The sequence below is a fragment of the Podarcis gaigeae genome (assembly GCF_964106915.1).
Source record: "Podarcis gaigeae genome assembly, chromosome: 6".
Lineage (NCBI taxonomy): Eukaryota > Metazoa > Chordata > Lepidosauria > Squamata > Lacertidae > Podarcis > Podarcis gaigeae.
The window spans coordinates 75,861,613-75,884,811 of NC_139682.1; the positions used below are offsets into that span (position 1 = coordinate 75,861,613).

Here is a 23,199-nt window from a genome sequence, read left to right on the forward strand (position 1 = left end):
AGAGTTTGAGATGGACGTCCTACACAGGAGATCAGAATATGGCTCTAATTATAGAAGGGAAGAGAGGAGTATACATGATCAAGGAAGCTCTACCCCTTCCCATCACACTCCATGTTGAAGAGCGACTGTCTGCCAAGGGGAACCCATCTGCACTCATGAATCTGTGTGGAAGATCCATGATTGGGTTTCTTGACTTTTTTTAAAAAAAAGCCTAAAAACAGCTTAGGTTTGTCTGAAATGGCTGGGGGAAGCCATACTTTTTAATACTGTAATTTTATGTTGTGAACTGCCCTGAGATCTACAGGTATAGGCCGGTATGTAAATTTAATAAATGCTACTACTACTTGGGAAGGGCTCTTTAGCCTTTTCTCCCTGCCTGGTTCTCTTTTAAAATCTATCAACCCTTTGCTCTTAAAACATCTATTAGCCCTGCTTTGGGGGAAAGGCTGGTGCCTGTGTTTTTATCTCTCCCCCCCCACCCGAATGAGCCTATTAGTAGCTTTGTGGCAGTGATTTCTGTTGCTGGGAGAAAGGTTAGGCACTCCCCCGCCCAGTGCTGCTGCTACAAGTCCATCTCCCTGTTCCCCCCCCCCCCATCCTCCAGCTGTTTAAGGTTCTAGAGATCCAGACATCCTTGTTCCTAGCACTGCTTTTAAGTAGCATTGCAAATCAACCAAATCCACATTCATTAATATCACTCCTTTTGCTCACAAAGTTCACCCCATTTTATCCTTATAACAATCCTGTGAGGGTGGCTTGGGTTCAGAGTGAGAATGTCTATAGACATATTCCATGGTGGTGGGGACAGAATTTTTCATGGTTTTGTGCTTTGGGATCATCAGTCAAGAGAGTCAGATGCCTGACGGCCTGGCAATGAAGAGATCAAGCAGGCTCAAAGAGTATGGTCTGTGTGCAGAGGCGTAATGGAGAACATAAAAAAAATTAATTAACTTGAATTAACACTGTGACGTTCCTCCCCTTTACAGAAACAAAGAAAAAAGCGGTAGCCATCCAGCCTGCTTGGACCACGTTCAGGAGAAGAGATTCCCTCTGAAGGCTCACCAGTCGGAAAGTTACTTGCCTATCAGTATGTGTCACCTGAGTTATGTGTTTGGAGCAAAACGGAGGGTGTTGCGGCGGTGGGCTGCTGTTCATTGAGCTTCTGTTTTAAACATGTCCTTGGGGAATTGTACACTTTTTATTGTCCGAGCACAAGAAAACAACAAACACATTGTGTGTGCGTAAAGTACATGCCACCCATTCATTGCATAATCCCTGCCTTTCTTTTCTAACCCCCTATTTTGAAGAACCAAACAAGAGGTGGAAGTGTTGGCTGGACTTGCCTCACAAGACTTTGGAGAGTGTGGGACATTGCCCCCTTCCTGCCCACCTGCTTTTTCCATCTAGCAAAAGTTGCTCTCAGCAAAACCTCACATGCCACCTGGAGCTTTACATCTACAATGACGGGATTTTCATGTGCCTTAAAGGTCTTTGTAGGTATTTTCCTACATTCTGGAAACAATTAGCTTTACATAAGCTATGCTCTGAAATCCATTCCTGTCATAACTCCTTGTGCACTCAGGTTCCCTTTTCGGAAAATGTTCTTTCCGTGCAAAATGTGGGGCTATTTCTTGTGAGTCACAAGCTCTCATTTCTGTTCTTACCCATCAGATTCAGTTACAAACCAGTTCCTATTCCAAGCCCTGGAGATTTTCCACTTCTGACTGTACAGCCTGGAACATTATCATACTCACTGCAGAATAATGTGACAGTGCAGCTGCTCTGTATATCTCTGATTTTTTTTGGGGGGGAGGAGGACCTGTATATTGGTGGAGCTTTACGCTTCACTGTCTCTAAACTATGCATCTTAAGTATGTGGCATTGGGAAGAATGCAAGGCATCCCAAATATATTGTTTGGTTTGTAACTATGGTATGTGTATTTGTGTTAACTGCCCTGTAATCCTCAGATGACGGGTGGGATAGAAAAACAAACAAACAAACAAATACTTTAACCAAGGAAATAATGAGTGCACAGAATTGGCTCCAGGGGTGACATATTCATTATGTTCAGATATGAAAAGTCCAGTATGGAAATGATGCCTTTGTGCAAGAGTGCAGCACTTGCCTGAAGAGCAAGGCCTGCTTGGCTTGACAGAACCCTATTTCTTTCTCTCTGAACCCTCCTGCCTCTCCAGACAAGGGCGTACCTAGGGTTTGGCCCAGTTGCCAAGGGCACAGGCCTAGAGGGGTGCAAAAATCATGCCTTTCCACTCTGGCTCAGCTCCTCTAGTAAGGGCACAAGGGAGCCTAGTATGCCTCTCTGTTCAGCTCCAGGACATTACAGGGAATGACAGGTTTGTGCATCCCTCCCTCCCTCCCTCTGTACTCTTCAGGGGACTCCAGATCTTGAATGTGAGTACGTTGCAGTGCACAGAAGAGGAGGCAAGATGGGCCTGGGGGCTGCATGTTGCCTGCATGCGCCACCCTTCAAAAACCAGCCAGTAATTTGTTGAGTGAACACTTTCACAAGGCCACTTCAGTGTGTGAAAACCTGATAGGGGTAGATTGCTTTGTAATACCCTTTTGTGTGAGTGTCTCCTGAGGTCAGCCACACTTGTGGCCTTTCAACACCTCGCTCACCCATCACCTGTGCAATGACTGTGATGGGAAGGAAAGCCTGCCATTTCTTGCCAAGGCATGTGACTCTAGATTTTGGAAGTCTTCTTCCTTCTCTGTCTCCCTGACAAGCGCTGCTCCCTTGCCATTTGATTGCCTCCTAACCTGTGTTGCCTCCTCCTTTTAACTTCCAGGTTCAAGGTACCCATCTCAGGGAACTGAAGTTGAAACCAGCCCTTGTCCAAAGTCGCCAGCATTCAGGACAGGCAGTGAGCCCGCACTGAGCCCTCAGATGTTCCGGAGAGCTGCCTCCGAGTTGCAGCTCATCGATGCTCTCAGGGCTTCTGACAGCCAGCTGTACCCCAGGCCTCCGCCCAAGCCCAGCAAAGTCCCCTTTCTGAGGCCACCGCACGGTTCGGAGGCCCTGTATTGTGAATTGAACGCAGCATTTCCCACAGACTGCGGGGTGACAAAGCAACCTTTATGCCAGAAGGACAGCTTTGTAGAGCATCTGGCAACGAGGGAGAATGGGACACATTCATCCAGGCATTCCAAAAGGAGCTACTTGATCCTGGGCGACAATGATTCTTTGCTGAGCGATGTGGACCCACTCGTGGCCCAGACGGAGATGTGCAAAGAGAGCAGCGTCTTTGTCGCGCCTGTTCTTGAGATGTTCTCCAGTTTCAGGCCTAACGATTTCGAGTCCAAGCTCCTTCCCTCGGAAAACAAGCCCTTGGAGACAGCCATGCTGAAAAGGGTGAAGGAGCTGTTCACAAACAACAGTGCAAAGAGAATCGCTCTGCATATGCTTAAAATGGACTGCAAGGTAAACTGTCTGTTTCTTTTTTAAAAAAAGTAGTAGTAGTGTATTGGCCTGAATATAAGCCACACTTTCCCCCCAAAATTTGGGCCATAAAAAGTTAAAGTGCAGCTTATATTCGTGACCTTAATGCACAACTCCGCCCCCCCTGGAAGCAGTGCGCCGCCTCCCCCAGCCACCTAAGGAAGGGGGAAGGGGGCAGGCCACTGGCAAAGCTGCACGGCTCCCCCCTCCCACAGAGCAGTCCAGGAGTGCAGGGCAGTGGTTTGCCGCCTACACGCCACTCCCAAGCCTCCCCCAGCACTGGCTTGGAGAGGCAGTGCCAGGAGGTAGGCCGCACCCGCAAATAAGCGTTGAATTTTAAATGTGTGTCTTATTTGCAGTTGCGTCTTATATTCTGGCCAATACAGTAAATAAGGCTAAAGGGAAGTGTCCTTTCAACAGTAATAACCATTTTAGATCAGACTAGGAGTTTGTCTAAACTAGTAACCTAGGAAAAGGGCATTTCATTGTGGTGGATCCTTCTTAATGACAAGGAGCCAATCCACACCATACATTTAAAGTACATCCAGTGCACATGCCTCCCCCCCCCAAAAAAAAAGGAATCATGGAAACTGTAGTTTGTTAAAGGTGCTGGGTGTAATAGCTCTGAGGGGGAACTACAGTTCCCAAGGTTCTCTTCTGCTTTACATGTGTACAGTATGTTCTTTAAAATTTTTGTGTTGATGGTTCCACTGCTTGCTGCCGCATTTTGAACCAGTGGCAAGTTTTCAAATGCATAACACGTTAATTGCAGTAATCCAACGCAGACCCTAACACAAGCAGGACAGTGTGGCAGGTGAGGGTTCATGCAGCCTGTGCACCAACTCATGTCTGGTGAAAGGCATTTTTTGAGCCACAAAATACATGGTGCTTGATTTCTGCTTCTGCACACTCAATGCAGAGCAGCATAATGCTCCAGATCCGACTTATCAGCCAGAACAGTGTAGCCTCAATCAAATCATAGCAGTTAGAGGGGCAGAAGGGAGCTGAATTTAGACCTGCCTCCTCTGAGCTCAGCTGGTTGGAGCCATTGATGATTTGACTGTGGCTGCATTCATATGGACAGATCAAGGCTAGTGCTTTCTGGCACGTTACTTGCCCAGAAGGAATTGTGATTGTCGGGAAGTGGATTCACTATATAAAAACTCTTCTTTCTGGTTGAGTAACTGACTGCAAGTCTGCACAAGAGGAGTACTACCATATTGTTTGCTTGGGGTGAGGTGGTGGGAATCTCAACGTTGTCTGATGAAACTTAAAGGATTTTTGGTCTTGAGAGAAGGGCTTGGGTTAGATGGCTGTGTTTCTGTGAAAGGAGACAGCAGTTGTGCTAATCAGCAGAGCTCCAGGAAATAGTTTTGTGCATTGTAGCGGCAGAAGAGGCTGCAAGAGCTAGAGAGGAATGCTCATTTATTGTAGGAGTATTGATCTCACCTGAGTTTTGGTAAAAGCCCAAATCACTTTCGATTCCCCGTGTATCTGTCCCAGGATGCAGCCAGCCAGCTAATAACTACATAGACTCCACTGCAGCTGGATCCAAAATTCTTGGCATGCTAATTCTGCCCTCTAGCGGAGCTGTCTTTGAAATAAGTGAAACTACAGTATCTGTGTTTGTAGCAACAAAGAATTTAGATCCTCCTGGCAATTGTTTGGGGTATACTTGGGAGTAGCTCTCGAGTTTGCCAATTTAAGCAGCAGGATTTTGCAGAGGGCAGGATTCCTTGTGATACCACTAGGAATGCCACAACAAGTCTAGATTTTTTTTTTTTTAAAGAGATATGATAGCCATCTTCAAATATCTAAAGGGCTGTTACATGGAAGATGGAGCAGGCTTGCATTCTTCTGCTCTGCAGGGTATGGCCTGAACCAATGGATTCAAGTTATAAGAAAGGAGATTCTAACAGGAGATGGTGGACTTCCCTTCCTTGGAGGAGGTTTTTAAGCAGAGGTTGGATGGCTATCTGTCATGGGTGCTTTAGTTGATATCCCTGCATTGCAGGGGGTTGGACTAGATGATCCTTGGGATCCCTCTCAACTCTACAATTCTGTGATTCTATGGGCTGGTCATGTTGCATACTGCAAGAGCCATGCTGACGAATGCTTATCCATGGCAACAGCTGTATACAAACCTGCAGTGGTCACTTCAAGCTACTGTGATCACAAGTACCTCTTCTAGGTTTTGTTTCACGTTTAGAGGCAACAGTTGGATGGTGAGCTTGCTTTATGGAAACACCCTAAGTTAATGGGATAAGCTTTGTTTTTATTTGGGAGATGGGGATTAAAAGCAGTCTTTTGTGCTGCAGCACATCTTCCCCGCTCACTTTCTGTGAGAATGACCCATTACTTCGAATCCCTGCTTGATACCACCCAGGTGTCAAACGGCATTATCTACACACAGCTTCACAGCGTTATCTCCCCTCTTGCTGTCATCGGTTCAGTGACACTCCTTTGAATGCTTCCCCCTAAAGCTATTACAGGCTTGTTAGAATCAACAGCTTCTTTGAGGATTCTGTAAATCAAGTTGGCATCAGCTGCAGTCCATTGCACCAAGAGGGATGGTGAGGACCTTTCCGGCACTCTCCTCATTACTTAGAGCACTCCACTCTGAGAGCTTAATCTATATTTATGTTCAGTTTAAACCGGGCACTAGAGGAATTGCCTGTCTCCTGACATTGCATTTGCCCCGGTCACAGGAGGGTCTCCAGATGAGATTGGTTAAGCCAAGTAGCATTTGGGGCCCGTTATTAGAGAGAGTGAGGATAATATTACTAATGACACTTAGTGCCACCTGCCTGCAGCCCAGAGGGGCTAGAGGTCCCTAATGAGGATGATGCTGGATACTTCGACGATGCTGTAAAATATGATGGCCATTATGACTCATCAAAGATTTCTGGCGGATGTTGTAAAATGTGCCAGATGCTTCTCTTGTCTTATCTGTTGGTGATAAAGCTGGCAATGCTGTCACAGGCCTGCTGCTGTAACATATCTCCTGGTGATGATCTTGGGAAGGGGGTGAATGGCTAACCCAGATGATCTCACACAGGACCTCACTTATGCACAAGTGACTTCAAATCACAGTAACATGGTGGTCACCAAGGAAGAGACAATTGTGCATACACCTCTTTACAGTGGTACCTCGGGTTAAGAACTTAATTCGTTCTGGTCCTTTCTTAACCTGAGGTACCGCTTTAGCTAATGGGGCCTGCCGCCGCCGCCACCACGTGATTTCTGTTCTCATCTTGAAGCAAAGTTCTTAACCTGAGGTACTATTTCTGGGTTAGCGGAGTCTGTAACCTGAAGCGTCTGTAACCTGAGGTACCACTGTATTTCACCGGCATGCCCCTTTTGTTAGCAGCGAGGGTCATGTCACCTCCAACTGATGCGGGTTGAATGGGTGGGGTTGCATTTGTGTATAATATGGCTCCTATTAGCAGAAACCCTCTGCCTTGCGGGACATCATTGTGAGAAGAAAAAGCTAAGGAGTAAACCCTAAATAAATCCGGAGTGGAGTCCCTCAGGCAGTTGGGTGGCACCTTGTACACCTCCTTCTGGCAACTCCTGCAGTCAATCTGGTGCCAAAACATACTGCTCTGCTTTCCTTTGGACCACATCAGTGAGGCTGAGAGGGAGGACTTGTTTGGGCAGCCCAGGACTTCCATATGCATTGCCCTGGAGAAGTCATTTTGGTGCTGGTAACGCAGCAGCTATGAGTTAGAGGTCTCTGCAGGCACAGCAGGTGCTGTGATTCTCTAGTGGTTTGACTTTACCCCTGGAGGCGCACTCCATTGTCTTTTGAGACCAGTGGATGGCAATAATTAGCAGAAGGGTTAGAAAAATGCAGGAAGGAGGTGAATTTGAAGCAGTTTATTGAAAGGCCCAAGTGCTTTTCAAAGCGGTTGACTTGTGGGCAACAGTTTAATCAAGACAGCCGCCAGCAGCCAAACCCAATTCCTTAGGGGTTCGTTTAGCCCTGAAGAAGAGCTGTCTGACTTAAAACACGTCAGGCCTTAATAAACCGCTTTAAATTCACCTTTTGAGGTTGCATTTGCTTTGCTTCATGTCATTTAGTGCAACAAATGTGCTGTGTTCCCGTGTGGGAGGTTAAACAAATCCTAACAAACATAGATTGATCTCTTGATTGGTTCACCTTTCCACTGGCAAGCCTAGAGATTCCTGCCTTTCTGTTTTGGCTTTTTCTCTGCCTCCCTCTCCACCTGCAGTTAGGGTAAATGAGAAGGCTTGTAACCCACCTTCCATGATGAAACTTGGGATCTCACACAGAGGGCTCTCTGGTAGTACCTCTGTAGCTTCAACAAGGCCAGCCCTTGGGATGTTTGACAACACCCCATTGCGTGCCTTTCCCTATACCGTGTCCTGAGACTGCCTGATAGGATTAAGCTGTGCTCAAATGGACAATTTTTGTTGATTACTGTTTCCCAACACAGCTGGAACAAACCTATAGCTTAAACTGTATGCAGTAGAAATCTATAAACTTCAGAGTATATTTGCTTGGCTTTTTAAAAAGTTTCTAATTCAGCTAGAGAAACAGTCTATTGACCTTTGCAAAAATTCGTTGCAAAAAGAATTAAGTGTTAAGATGCGAAAGGAACTGTGAGCTCGGTAACCGTTCCACCCAAGCGAGGATCATGGAAAGAAACCTCAGTGGAATTCTGCTATGGGGAACAGCGCTTGAGGTTCATGGTGGGCTGCAGTGGAATGAGGAACAGCAAGGAAAGGGGAGCTTGGGGGTTTGCCAGCTGACTGGGGGTGGGGAGAACTGACCTGCTCTTTTGTTGCTTTAAAAGTACCCATGTGTAGAAATCAACAGGTGAACCCTTTCACAGTGTGGAGGCAAGTGTCACCATCTGATAAAAGCAGCTATTAAAAGCACAGCTGCAGTTGCAGGCTGAAAAGTTGGCAACCCTAGCAGGAGCTCTGTATAACCGACACGGGATCCCCATGAAGTGTTTGAACGGAACAATCGTGTGTCCCTTGGAGAGAGAAGCTGCTTTACGTTTTATGAATTGCTTGAGCAAGCTGGCAGCCTTGGGATGGTAGCTGCTCTGGCATGTAAAGCAGCAAGGAGCAATTGGGGCTGCTGAAATGTTGGTTAATGTTCAGGCTGCCTTGTCTCCACCCCGACTCATTCCGTACGCACTCTTGCTGCACTTGACAGGTTGCTAGGATACTGGAGGTCTCCGAAGAGATGAGAAGAATCATGGGAGTGAATTCAGGCCTGGAACTTATTACGTTGCCGTATGGACACCAACTGCGCCTCGACATAATTGAAAGGTAAACGCTATTATTGCTACCTTACAAGTTTCCTTCCCCTTGTAGGCTCTGCGGAAAATATCAGGCTGCCGAGGAAAATTGTCAGGGGTTCATTGTTGTTCTTTGTAAAAAAAAGTATTTGTCAGTTCTGCCTTTCCTCCCACTATTTATCTATTATGGCATAGATTCCTAATGGATGACATACTAATAGATTCCCAGTGATAGGGTGTGATTTGGGTGGGCTGCTGAGAGGCTAAGCACCTTTTACAAAATGACTATCCAAGGAAAAATTTGAACCTATTATTATTATTATTATTGTTATTATTATTATTATTAATTATTATTATTATTATTATATTTTTAAAGGCTTCTGAGCACGTTTACATCATGGACACCAACATTGCAGGGGTGGGTTAGGAAGCATTTAATCATGAGCTGTGAGCAGGTTTTTGTAAATAAACCATGATATCAAGGGAAGTATTTTTTTTTTAATGGAAGATATTCTTAAGCAGGAAATAGGTCCAAAAAGATCTGTAGCAAGACCTGAAAAACTAAATGCGTTATGTTCCCACATGTCGCCAACACAGATAATCCCAGGAATCTTTAAGTGCAAAGCATCTCTTCAGGGACTCTGAAAGCCTCCTTTGAGGCCTACAAAATAATACCTTGTCTGCATTCAAAGCCACCAGGCCGCCCCTCCTCTTCAAAAAGTTGCATGCAGTGGTTTAGAACTTTTAGCCAACCATGTGGTTGCCATAGTTTCCTGCTCAGACCCATTGCACGGAATGGTCTGACTGGCAAATAGCTCCTCCCTCCTGCTCCTCTTGCCAAGCAACGAGATGACCCACTCCTGTGCTTTTGTCACAGACATCTTCAAATTGCTTTGCCAGTCTTGGCACCTCTGCTGCCAGCATGGGGGCTGGCAAGTTCTTTCCTCCCAGGCCCTTCCAACTGGGCTGGCATTCTTTTGTTGGCCTGTCATGCCTGGTTACAGGCATTACTGTCTCCCCTTCCCCTTTCTTCTTCCTTGAAAGGGAGAGTAGCTACGATGAGAGTACTGTCAAAATGATTGTTAGGCGTTGAGAGAATTCACTCTGAATGTTCTCAAACTCACTGCTGGAGTTTGCTTAAATAGCCCCAAAGATTTTGAAAAGCTGCCAATTAGGTTGATGATTGGCTAGTTTTCATACTGAAACAATGACTATGTTCCCACATCATGGTTAACCATAGATAATGGCTTATTGTAAACATGGAAAGGGCTCCCACTGCACTCCTTTTCCGGTGCAAACAAGAGTTAACAAACCATGATTCCTGCATTGGCATGCTTCAAACAAACCATAGAGTAAAGCCAATCTTGGATTGATTGAGTGGAACAGATGACAATTCCGATTTTGGATGTAAATCTAAGCCCAGGGATCATGGTTTGCTGCATGCACAAAGAAATGAGCTAAGAGGGAGCCATCTCCACATTTATAATAAACCATTAATTAAGCCAATCAAAGCTGGCAGATTGATTATTCTGGTGTGATCCTTCTAAATGAAAATAGGGATTTGTCACGCTGTTGTAGATTGATAGAAATGTATTGTAACAATATTTGCAATTTTTATTCACTTAATTGACTTAAATATTTTGATCGGCTAAATGATTAATTGGACAGTTTATTTTGGAGACCAGTAAGAAGACAAGCATTTTTAAAGCCATAAAAACAATAATTTTAAAAATTCATCCTATATCCACACACACACTTTCAGAAACGTTCCTCAGGAAGGAAGGAACTTTCTAAGAAAGTGCCTGCTTGCGAGTGTGGTATGCAACCTCTAAGAACAGAGAGCACTTGTTTTCTTCAGATCTCCTGCTTTATTATAAATAAATGCATGCTTCATGACGTCACCACAGTACTTTAAGGTCATATTCGTGCTTGGATTCAGTTCCATGGGCAGCTTGAAATCTCATGGCTCTCCTGATATCTTAAGACTGTTTCTGATTTCTTTCCCCCTTTAGACACAACACCATGGCAATAGGGATAGCAGTTGATATTCTCGGCTGCACAGGAAACTTGGAAGAACGAGTTGCAACGTTAAACAGGATCATCCAGGTTGCTGTGGAACTCAAAGACTCCATGGGGGATCTGTATGCATTTTCAGCTATAATGAAAGCTCTGGAAATGCCTCAGGTAAAAGGAATTCCCCATATTAAACTATTTAACATGCAGTCTTAAGGTGTGGGGAAAGAGGAACTGCCTTTTGTGCCTTTTGGATAAGGTCCTGGCATTCTTCTGTTCATTTCCTGTTTTGGAATACCCACCTGGCTTGACCAAAGAGGTGTCTCCAACATTGGCTCTTCCTCTCTGATATTGGATGGGTGGATCCAATCTATCCTATGACTCCTGGGGCACCTTGCAGACAGTAAGATTGCACCCACGTGAGGGGTTCACACACAAAACTAAGCCATTGTTTATTAAATCACAGCTTAGCATTATGTCTGAACCCATCGCAGCAACTTAACTATCGTCTACCAACTGTGGTTTAAGTTCACTCATTAACCAAGGTTCATTTTGGCTTACTAACCTTAATAAGTAGCATGTAAGCCTGGATTTCCTCAACTATAATTAAGAAGCCTTTTCTAGTATAAGGAATTAACTGTAGGCTAAGAGCTACAGACCTGTGAGTGAAGAGCAGCAAAAAATCCATACTGATTTCAATGCTACTCACTGGTAGGTAAAAATGATCCACAGGGCTGGTAAAAAACACGCCACCTTACTGTATGGAATGATTCTCCAGATTTAGTCCCATCTTCCCTGATCATCAAGTGGGATTGGCCAGTGTTTGCAGTCCTGCGACATTACTGTATTTATGGCTGTCCTCCTTACTGCTGAGTAAACCTAGTGTTAGAGGTTGAGCCAGTGTCGAGCAGACGTCATTCCCATCCTTGCGCACAGTGCTTCTTATTCCGGCACCGCAGAATAGCATTTATAATTGTAGTTCAAGATGCACAAGGATTCCTAATAGGCGCTAAGAAATATGCTGGGTGATCAGCGATCCACTTCCAGATATGCACATTCTTCATTTATACAAGCTCATTAGATCTTATGGGTAATACCCATCCACAAGTAAAATGGCAGGCTGGAGGGTTTGTTGAGTTAAACTGCTGACTTGGGAGGGCCCAAGCCTACTGCTAAAAAACAAGTCATTCCAAAGTGTGACAGATTTGCTATACCCCTTTGTTGGGATCAGATTGGATACCTGGGAAGAACTGTTTTTACAGGGTTTTCCAAACTTGGCTCGGCAGCTGTTTTTGGACTACAGTTCCCATCATCCCTGACCCCTAGTCCTGCTAGCTAGGAATGATGGGAGTTGTAGTCCAAAAACAGCTGGAGGCCAAAATTTGGGAAACCCTGATGATCTGATGAGTAGAATAGGTCGGGGGGGCCCAACCAAGCTTACTGTTAAAAGGGAGTCCTTTGCTGCAGCCCTTCGCTGGGATGAGCTGTTTTTAAAGCTGGTGGCTGGGACGGCTTCAGCTAACAAGCAAATGTTCTAGTCTGCCACTTCATACAGCATGTTAGGGCAGTTTCCCACAGGCAGCTTCTGCTCTCTGAGGATGCAAACTGCACACTTGATGGAACAGCAGCAAAATGTTGCTGATTTGTATGAAATACTTTTAAGTTGCACCATGTTCAATTTTTGTTGTTCAGGGACTGCTTGACAGTTTAGTTATTCTTCCTCTACAGGTCACAAGGTTAGAGCAAACGTGGACCGCTCTGAGGCACTGCTACACACAAACAGCCATTATATATGAGAAGCAGCTAAAGCCATTCAGCAAAGCCTTGCATGAAGGAAGAGGTAAGTTAGGGCAGCTGCATCACATTTATCACTGTCATCATCAGTGGAGTCTAATCAAGTCCATAGGCCACATCTGTTATTGCATTAATGGAGAGTGCGGGAGAAAGCCCAAGTCCTAAAAGTGATGGTAACGGACAAAATGCATTAGATGTAACCACATCCTGCCTTACTCATGGTTCATTCCTGTTGTGTGGGGGTATTCTATCATTCCCTGTCACTGAAATGCTTTGAACAAAATAATCCATGTGCAATGAATGCATGAATTAGATCTTCAGGAACAGTGATCTAATTTGCTTCTCTGGTGATGCAACAAGAAGAAACCTACAGCCAGGTCAACTTTTTTATCCACTTGCCAAGCAAAGAGCACAAGTCATGGTTAGGGAGAGAAGGAGGAACCAACGAAAGGGGTTGTATCTGCATCAGGCAGCATTTTGCTTGGGGCGAATTGGTGGTCATATTACAGAACTGCGTAGCCAGCAAATTAATGAAATCCTGCTTGTGTATGACATGAGATAGGCTGGTTCCTCTAGCTAGCAAGGGGCAAAATGTAAATGTTTTGTTTTTTACCTCCTTTTCAGAGGCAACTTGCGTTCCACAAAATGTGGTCACTGTCCCCCTGCTGATGCCTCTTGTTATGCTTCTGGAGCGCCAGGCTGTTGTGTTTGATGGAATGGATGTGTGGGAGAACACAGACCAAAGCTGCGAAATAATGCTGAAACACTTGGCAACTGCTCGCTTGATAGCGCAGAATGCTGACCTGTACAGCGCAAACGCGGAAAGGATGTTAGCAGGTAGGAGGGGAATGTACTTGCTGCACACTGTTTAATTCCACAGAAATGAGGGGGGAGGGAATCACATCCAGGGTTGTTGAAAACAGGTCTTGTTTCTTAGATCTTCCCTTGCAGAGTGATGTTGCAGGATGGGTATGCATCAAACGCAGCTCCTGGTATTTGCAGTCTGCATAAAGTAGCAGCTTTGGGGTACGCTGTGCTTGTTGCCCATGTCTATACAGTGTTGTAAGCTGGAATCAGCCAAGCCTTGCAAGTTGATTAACTGAGGAACAAAGTGCCTGCCCTTTTTAGGTACTTGCCATGACTAGTTATATAGCACAACAGCTTCAAATTGGGCCCAAGAAGCTGATGTTTAGGCTTTGTTGTAGGTGATACATCTATGAGAAACATTTCTCATTACCAGGTTTAAAGTATGGTTCGATGAATAGGTTTTTAAGATGGCAAAAGCTTTATGGGATGAGATTGGCAGGTCCAGAACTAGTTTCCTTGTTTATCCAGTTTGGTCACTGGGGGGATGGGAGGCAGCCCTTTGGGTACCCTCCTCAAAGTGGCTAGTTTTTTATATGAAGAGCATCCCCTAGGGATGCAGTCATGTGGAAGAACGATAATCTGATGGAGGGGTGTGTGTGGTGGCTGGGGCAGTGGCGGCTCCTTTGCCTTATGGGAAGACTGCAACAGCAGCTTCACTCAGGTGGTATATTGTGGGTGAAACTGCCACTGCTCCTGAGTCCAGCTTCACCAGCGATATACCACTGAGTGAAACTGCCCTCATACCAGTAAAGAGGGAGGAACAAGCTGCTTCGGTGAGGCGCCTATACTGCTTGCTCTTCCACTTCTTTAAACTGCTCTGTCCTTGCCTTACCCAAGCAGTTTTATGGAGCCACCAGCTTGCCCAAGGTGGCAGCTCCGTGAAACTGCTCTGCTGAAAGGTACATGTGGTTGCTGCTTCCCTTAGCTAAGCAGTTAACGGAGCTGCTTCCTCACTGGGGCGAAACCGCCTCAGTGATGTCACTCTTGACACCTGTGGTAGGAAAGCAGGGTAAACAACGTGGTTTATCACCAGATCATGATGTTTGCTTCTACAGATGCTCCTGCATAGAAGAAGCATTGCCAGACTTCTGAGCTGGCCTTTTCAGTCTTTTGCAGTAAAAGGTGCTTGTCTTGGATGCCTTCATGGTGAGAAGGCTATTTTACAGTAATTTATTTCCCATTTCCTCCCATCAGGTTTTCAGCCAGATGACGAAATGAATGAGATCTTCAAAACAGAATTTCAGATGAGATTGCTCTGGGGCAGCAAGGGAGCACAAGTTAACCAAAGTGAAAGATACGAGAAATTCAACCAGATCTTAACTGCACTCTCCCGAAAATTAGAACCCCCTTTAGCAAAGCAGATTGAGCAGTGAAATTGCTCAATGGACACTCAACTATATAGTTGGTTCAGTTACTTAACTTAAAGAAAATACACTGTAAAACAGGCCTGCATCAAATGTTTGCCTTTCCCTATCCCCTCAGAGTAAGAAGAGGGTGCCTTTTGGGGGGTGGGGAGGAAGTACTTCCTGAAAAGTATTTTCCAGGAATATTTGCATTCCCTGACAGACTTTTTGTTTGGCACATTCTTAAAAACTGTTTCTCCTTACTGGCAGTAGTGATTCCAGGCAAAACAGGGATCACAATGTGAATTCACATGCACGGCCCCTTGAGAAAAAGGGTAGCGCTTTCTGGGTCATAATCGATAGAGAATTGCTGAAGGGGGTGTGGGGGTGTGAGAGTACTTGTTGCCACTGCCAATCGTTTTTGCATACTTTTGCTGTATGCAGTTTCATTTGCAGCACCTTCGGGATTTGTAAATTGCACCATGTGCATTTTTTTTAAAATTTAGTTGCCTAATAAGATTTGACTACTGATTTACAAAGAAATCATTATTTATTTATTACGGATATCTTTAATTATCTCTCGCTCAACAAAGACACTGTCCTGTTACGTAAAGTATTGCTGACACAGTGGTTTTATTAGAGTATTTTTAGTCTTGCATCAAATAATGTTATTAATAAACTGTAATGTAAGTAAGACTAGAAGTTACAGGAATGGCTTTGCAGAAGGTATCAGTTGTATGATATCCCTTAAAATGGATAGGGAAACTTGTACATGTGCTTGTGAATTAAAGCATCTCGTGGTGGAAGTGTTTTGTTTTGTTTTTTGCCTCAGTGAAATGGGAGTGGATAAACTGAGGGGCCCAAGCTGTCCAGAACTGACCTGCTCATCTTTGCTCCTGAACTTTCTTCTCTCTCCAACTTCCATCAGTCCCAAGCAGCAAGGGTAGTGATAAAGGATGATGGAATTGCTCTCAGCAGCCAGAAACAAAACTAGACACTGCAAGGACCTATCAGGAATGAACATAGACCACTGGTACCAACATGTATGGCAAAAACTGCTCTATTAGAAAAGTTGAACAACAAACTTAAAACTAGCACAGGAAAAGGAGGATGCCTTCACCCCAGTCTGGTTCCCCTTAATCACATACACAGGACAGTGACCTATCCCCCTGCAAAAGCATACAAATCAATTATGACTAACCTGACCCCTCACATATACACAAGCAACACTGCAACCAAGCAAGCTCAGGACCCCCCTAATCTCTCACAAATACCAATGAAAAATTAATAAATAAACAAAGGACCTACCCAAGTGATGCTGACCCAAACCCCTACAGCACCAGGCAACAGAACAAAAGACCAGTAGCCCCCCCCCCACTTTTTTTCCTCCCAGTCACAAGGTGTCTACAACAAAAGTATCACTAAATGTAAATGAAGGGATAATGATAAATGTACCCCTGTCTGTTTTGTAACACAAAATCCTTCAAAACTAATTTACAAAATAAAGGGTGCTGGAAGTTGCATCCAGCAGCACCTGGAAGTTCACCACGTCATACAGCATTGTAATTCTGGCCCCCTTCCTTGGCTAAAACTGCTTTTATGTTCTGCTCTCCTGCCTTGAGAGCCCTCTGTTCACAATTGTTACCACAAATGTATTTCATTACTTATATCATGTAACATTTCTCAGATCCCCTGATGCCTGAATCAAGCCGTCTGCAGAGTATATGGAGAACGAGTAGACAAAGGCTTGGGAGGGAAGGTCACTGGACTGTGGTACTTCATAAAGCACCAGCCACACTGTTGTTTATTTAAAGTATATACGTTCCCTCCTCGTAAAGTATCTGGGAACTATACAGGCAAAAACATTCTCTCCCTGCAACCAGTTTGTCCAACAATGGCTCAAAGAAAAAACACCCATCTATCATTCTGCCTGTATGCTGGAAGGCATGGTGGTGACCATGACAGGAATCCCAAAACAACCAGGCTTAATAAAAAAAGGCACTCAATTCTACCATGGCCTGCCAAACTAGCGAAGTTGGGAAATGTGACACTTAAAAAAGAAAGAAGTAAAGCAAAATAATGGCAAGGGGTTTTTTTTTTTATAGCTTTCACATTCTAGTGCATTCCTCATTGCTTTCAAGCACATGCCCTGCAATCGTCGCAAGGCATGTCTTAATCTGCAGTTTCCCAGTCAAGAGTCACAAAGTTCTGACACAAGTTTCCACTTCTTTGGCATTAGAATGCTAAGGAATGAGCACACAAAAGGCCCGCTCTGGATTTTGAAGCCAGCAGAAGACGAAGGAGGCAGCTGCCCAAAGATCTACCAAGGAAAACAGGGCTCAAATGGAGAATGGCTGCTACTCCTTGGCACACATACAGACGGCACTGGTTAAGGGAGAGGGGGCTGGGTAGACACTTGCTCCAAAAACTTTGCAAAGCTCTTTTCTGCATATGTGGAACTGCACAGAAGCTCTAATGACAAATGTCCCAGGCTATTCCATCCTCCCGAATTCCCCAACCACCAGCTGCTCCCCCCCCCCCCCCAGGATTCTGTACTCCACCCACCTCTGCATACCAGATAAAACAATGCTGCTTATTTGTTATATGGTCACTTACCCAGGCATGCTGAAAGGCTCTGATGTTACTAGAGGTTCTTTGCCCCTCAGCTTGCTCCATCCTCTTAACTCCTTCCTAAAGCATGTGAAGAAATTCAAGTGGAACTAAGTTAAGGGTTATAGAACTGCAAGTTAACCGATCATGTGAAGGACTTGTTCAGGTAACTTGGGGGCTTAGTTTTGGCACCAGGGATTAAACCTGCTTGTCTGAACTGGGCCCACTAACAGGAAAATGGGGGGGGGGGGGCTTTGTCCTTCTAACCAAATGAATGCTCTTGCCTTCTTCCAAGCATGAGCATGTGAACATTAAAAAGGGGAGGCACCTAAAGCCACCTATTCCTTCGCCTGCAACAGAAGACAAGGAAATTGTCCGGGCCATGAAAAGGTTGCTTTTAATTCCATGAAAATATTTTCAAGAGAACCACTATTTTTTAACAAAGCATTTAAACATTTAAAAATCAACACGTGCACAAAAGATTAAAAATTACTGGAAAGTTGTAAGACTCAAGACAATTCATCATGTTCAAAATTTCAGCATGATTTTAGCTAACTGTGCAAGTACAAATATTTCCCCCCCTCCCTTTAAATGTAATAACCCTCATAAATTCACTGTGCCTTATACCACAGAAAGAATATCTCCTGAGGAAACAAATCCTGTTCCTAGAAAAACAGTAGCATGAAAGAACGGTTATTAGTCCTTTGCTATGAGTTATTTAGTAGAAGCCCATGAGTTCATTAGGCATAATCTACAGGGCTCTTGACTGCAAGTTATATTGAGAACATTTTCTCATTATATTTAACTTTGAAATAATAATATTCTTTTTTAAAAAAACAACAACCACTAGGTTGGTCTTTTAGAAACCCAAAAGCTGAATGACTAATACAATGTAGTTTTGTCAGTAATGAGTAAAGAGGTCACATCATATAAATAACCCTGTTTACAATATCCGAAAAATCTAACCTTTAGTGTTTAATTCCCCCCCCGCCGCCCCTGCAAATACACTATGTCATTTGCGTAATAGTGGCACACTTAATAATAAAAAGAAGAGACCACAATAGTCACACAGATTTAGTTTTACTGGTAGTACAATTCCTAATAACACTGAAAAAAGTTCTAAAGGAATCCAGCACTGCTGTGTCCAAATATTGCTTCACCCCCCCCCCACACCCTACCCCTAGAAAACCGGTTTGTTTGTTTTTAACATTACCACAAACAGCAAAAAAAGCTGGATCAATGAAGCTTTTAACTTAAATGGTTCCTCCCTCCCTGCCTCCCTCCCAATTCCCCATATTCTAAGATTCCCCTATTTATTTTAGATGTAGGGATGATTTCATTAACAGAACTCACAAATGGCAGACAAAACAACGTGGGCAATATGGGGTGTGTGCTGCAGACAACTATATTTACATGTATAAACATTTCTCAAATCTCAAATGTTTACAAGTAAAAGTGCACATAGATCATTACAAAGTATCACTCCAATTTTTCAAATGGTCCTTACAATGAAGCGTCACTTGGAAACAGACTAGCACTGCAGTTAATTAGAAACTGGAGTCTTTCCCCAACCCAACCCTGCCCCGCCAACTCAAGAAATAAGAGACAATCAAGGAAAGAAAGAAAAAAGACTCCATAAAAATCCTATTAAAAACATTCATTAGACATAAAATGAAAACGATACATGTGTTTTGCTTCCAATGCATAAAGTTTACAATGCACCATGTATCATGTTGTGGCAGAGGCCCAGAAAGCATCTGCCAAGGCTACCAGCAGCTGTAGTACTGTAGAAAGAGGCAGGAGGTCATTCAGAGCAGAGGCACAGAGCCCTTTGTGGGATACTGAAGTGGTAAGCGTTGGCAATCAACAGATTTAGGCACTCGAGAGTTTTAAGGCAGCATCTGAATGGCAAGCACTTCTGAAAACAGTCGTTTTGTCTTGTGGTGGAAAAAAAATCTGTGCTGTTAAATCTCAGGCTTTTCAGTGCTCACAGGTTATTGAGGTGCTGAGGATGGGCTGCTGGGACACGTTCCTTTCCCCCAAATCAAAATGAATGTTAGGTTTTTGCACATCAGTCGCAACACAAAAGAAGAACTGGAATGTAATGATGATGGTCATAATGAGAGAAAAAAAAGAAAAAGGTAACAATAGCAGCATTAAGTGGAAACTGAAATGAAAAGGAAAACAAACTTTAGTGCTGGAGATAACAGAACTACAGTAAAGTGGGGTTTTGCTACGAATGCAGAAGAGGAGGAAGAGCTATGGAAATACAAAACATTAGGCAGGCAGTCCTGATACGCATCTAGACATGCAGGAGGAGGTTAGGGCGAGAATGGAGGTGGCACAGGCAGAGACTGTGAAGGATGACATGGCTTCAATTCAATGCCAGCTCAAAATGGGCATGGAAAATGAGGCAGCCGAAACAGCCAATAGGCAATGCAACGGGCAGACAGCAAAACAAGGGCTTTTTCAGAACCACGAAAGGAATGCGTTTTCAGGTGGTTTGGTTCTGCTGAAATGGAGCTGTGGCTTTACTGTAACGATTTTGAATACACAGAGGGATGCTAACATGGTTAGTGAGTCATGTTTGCCTGCATGCCTTCATGCAACTGGCTTTTGCCCATCTTGCTGGGCCTAACTCCCTATCCCCTTCCTTCCCTCGCCCACCCCCCTAAAAATAAAAAAAGCAGCTGCATGTAACCTCCTTCAACATCTCGCCCATTTTCTCAGAAACCCGCTTCAGGAACCTGCAGTCCAAGAGGAAAAAAGAGAAGAACAGAATTACCAGAGGCCTTCAGAGAGAGAAGTGTGCTTATAGAATAAAGTAAAAAATAAAATAAAATAACCCCTCTAAATGGTTAGAAAATAAATCCTATGCACAGGTAATGGCACCAAGCCTTTTCAAGCATTCCTAGCTTCCAGACAGCAGTTCATCCAGTAGCAAATTAGTGCAACTTTGCTACCAGAATAACTCCCCAGCCCAAGTGAAAATGTACAGGTTACCTAGTAGCACTTAGAAAATTCTACTTATAGAGGTGCATCAGCAACTATCATCAGAGTCCAGCAATCTATTCCAGGCCCAGGCACTCCAATGTGCACACAGGGATTTTCATTTGAGCAAAGGGGAGCTCATCAGCATCCACCTTCCTTCACATATGAGATATGCTCCTTCTGGTGGACTGAATGGGGTGGTCCACACCGAATTTGTGCACATTAAATTGAGATGCAGCGTTGCCTGGACTCCTGGAACAGATATTTCCCAGGAGAGATGTTTTTTCAGTGTCAGTGCAAGAGAAGAGGAAGTTGCCTTTTACCGACAGAATAACCTCGTCAGGAAATCCCAAGGAGAAGGAAGTCATTTCAGCAACCCACGTTACATTCAAAGTTCTTAACAGGTAGGAACGAAGTAACACACATCAGAATGCTGCACGCCTGCGGAGTCCCCAGTTACTAGCTATGCACGTCCCCAGCTACCTTCCACATTCATCCTTTGTAGGATGGGAAAGTGCCGCTCGTTGATTTTTGCAAAGTAAAAACTGCAATAATGCATATGCGAAAGGCATGCTTGTAAACGTTAGCAGCAACCTCTTACACCTAAGCAATGGCTTGTACATTCGCAGTAGAAACGGTTTCTTTGTTTTCTGAACTGCACCTCATTGCACTGGATTGTCAGCCGTTTTCCATGCACAATGCAGAACAGGGCAAGAGAACAAGGAAGAAAGGCTTGCATTCAGAAAAGCAAAAGCAGATCTGCTTGCCCACTTTATTTGCAGCAGGGCCATATTCACTGCTGAGTATTGGAAAATGTTTTGGGGTTTTTTTGGGGTGGGGGTGGATTTGGGAAGGGGGCAGGGGTTGGCTAATGGACTGTATACACTGATGCCATGGAAATAATAGTAATAGTGATCAATTTTTAAAAAAAACATTTAAGCCAGTAAAAAGTTTTCCTCCCCAAAAAATAAACCATCAAAATCATAACAGATTAACCATTGATTGTAGGATAATGCTTAGAAGCCCTGAAGCAGACAGAGGCAGAGAAAGAAGACTTATGGACATGGCACTGGCCAAAGCTGTGTCAAGAGACTCATTGAAAGGCAGACGTTCTTCCAGCTTCAGTACAGACATCCCCGGATGAGCTCACATGGTGAACAACAGATTGAAAGGCTTCCCGAACGCTCTTAACACTTTCCATCCATCTGTGTGCTTCAGGATTCTTTAAGGAATGTTCATTGTTAAGCCGACGGGCTGGAGGTTAGATATAGGTTACTGCACCTTTACTGTTCTTCTCTAGAGTTACATCGATGTAGGATGTTGGCACGTATCCTTCTTCTCCGTTCTGCCTCCGGGCTCTAGTCCACCCATCCCCTTTATCTTCCTCTATGATGTACAGAATCTCCCCTTCTTTCATCGCCAGAGTGCCTTCATTGTGACCTAGAAGGAAACGGGGATACACACATACGCACACAATAAGAAAACCTTCGCCAGAGCTCTCGCAGGGTTTAAATGCAAGCTCCCTCGGCTCTCGTTTTCCACCCATGGGAGGATACATCAAATCTGTGAAGTGGAGCATATGTTCCAATTGTAGGCCAGGAGACAAAACATGGTCTCTTGTTGCAAAGCTGAACGCGCGCCAATGGCTGTTTTTCTAATCTAACATATTTGTTTTGTTACCACGCTGCCGTATTTTTCTGCCGTTAAACAAAAATGATTTATGGCATGATTTCCCAGAACCAAAACCAGCTGCTAGAATCGTTTATATGCAGACAATTATTATCTAGGTAAGGCAAAAGGTAATTGCCATATATAGGATTCACACACATTTTTGCGTGTGTGTAAATATATTTCCCTTAAGCTAATCTTACCATCGAAAGGATAGATAGCTTTACAGTGTCCTATGGCTGGTAAGGGATCGTCATCTTCAAACTCGTCGTCAAATTCGTTATGGGGGCCGTGCTGCTGGGGTGGGCTTCGAACTTCTTGGTTGGCATCATCGGTGTAGCTCCCTTCAGGGCTGCAATGCAATGGTTGAGACAAGGGAACCTTCACACTTTGCAAACCAAGAACACCAACATTTCCCATACGCTTATCATAACATTTGCTGACTCTGTTTCAGCTCACAGTAACTATGCATGGCAAACCCTGACATACATACTTATTGCTACGGATGAATACAGGCGTAGGCAGGGAGTATAGATAAGAATCCAAGGACAGTCCTTAGATGAAGAAGGAGCTCTGATTTCAGAAGAGAGCCTATTAGATCAAAATAGGCAGAATACAGAAACACTCTTTTAAAGCTCTGTCTATGGGAACAGAATTATGCAACTGCTATCATTTTCTCCTCAGAACCATGCATGGCTGTGAGAGTGGAGAAGACAACTGCATGCATGCTAATACAGTGGTACCTCGGTTTATGAACTTAATCTGTTCCGGAAGTCCGTTCTTAAACCAAAATCGTTCTTAAACCAAGGTGTGCTTTCGCCAATGAGGCCTCCTGCTGCCGGTGCCCTTCCACTGTTCAGATTCCTTCCTTAGACCAGGGTAAAAGTTCTCAAACTGGGACACTATTTCCGGTTTTGCAGAGTTTGTAAACCAAATGATTCTTAAACAGGAGTGTTCTTAGACCGAGGTACCACTGTACTCATGAAGCAAGAACATTCACAGTCCTTGAAGTTTGCTTTGTTGGCAAAAGATAAGGTACGGGCTCTGTTCCTCATCGGCTACCCAAAATACAAATTGTACGTGTGTGGTTTTCATCTTTTTGATACAGCTTTCTAAATCAGAGGCCACATTTCTTGGGTCATTGCTGGGACTGTCTAAGCCTCAGTTTTACCTTGC

General features: G+C 44.2%; 2 protein-coding genes and 1 long non-coding RNA gene across 8 annotated transcripts in view; 1 reads left to right on the forward strand and 2 right to left on the reverse strand.

The window, feature by feature from the left end:
• Window positions 1-15,560, forward strand: part of BCAR3 (BCAR3 adaptor protein, NSP family member) — a 73,813-nt gene extending 58,253 nt beyond the window's left edge. For both annotated transcript variants that reach the window (XM_083743347.1, XM_083743348.1), the window contains 7 exons: window positions 987-1,087; window positions 2,812-3,443; window positions 8,653-8,768; window positions 10,750-10,921; window positions 12,479-12,590; window positions 13,169-13,381; window positions 14,606-15,560. In XM_083743347.1, the coding sequence (XP_083599473.1) occupies window positions 987-1,087; window positions 2,812-3,443; window positions 8,653-8,768; window positions 10,750-10,921; window positions 12,479-12,590; window positions 13,169-13,381; window positions 14,606-14,784 (1,525 nt within the window). In that variant the 3' untranslated portion in view covers window positions 14,785-15,560. The remainder of the gene's footprint in view (window positions 1-986; window positions 1,088-2,811; window positions 3,444-8,652; window positions 8,769-10,749; window positions 10,922-12,478; window positions 12,591-13,168; window positions 13,382-14,605) is intronic.
• LOC310846690 lies at window positions 15,255-17,670 on the reverse strand. The gene is made up of 2 exons (XR_014565475.1): window positions 17,371-17,670; window positions 15,255-15,761 (listed from the first exon to the last, which is right to left on the reverse strand). It is a non-coding gene; the product is annotated as an uncharacterized lncRNA (long non-coding RNA).
• A 74-nt stretch (window positions 17,671-17,744) lies between these two features.
• The window catches only part of FNBP1L (formin binding protein 1 like), a 74,897-nt gene continuing 69,442 nt past the window's right edge, over window positions 17,745-23,199 (reverse strand). For 4 of the 5 annotated variants that reach the window (XM_083743449.1, XM_083743453.1, XM_083743452.1 and 1 more), the window contains 2 exons: window positions 22,227-22,375; window positions 17,745-21,795 (listed from right to left, as the gene is read on the reverse strand). In XM_083743449.1, the coding sequence (XP_083599575.1) occupies window positions 21,617-21,795; window positions 22,227-22,375 (328 nt within the window). In that variant the 3' untranslated portion in view covers window positions 17,745-21,616. The remainder of the gene's footprint in view (window positions 21,796-22,226; window positions 22,376-23,199) is intronic. The other variant, XM_083743450.1, reaches the window with a different exon arrangement.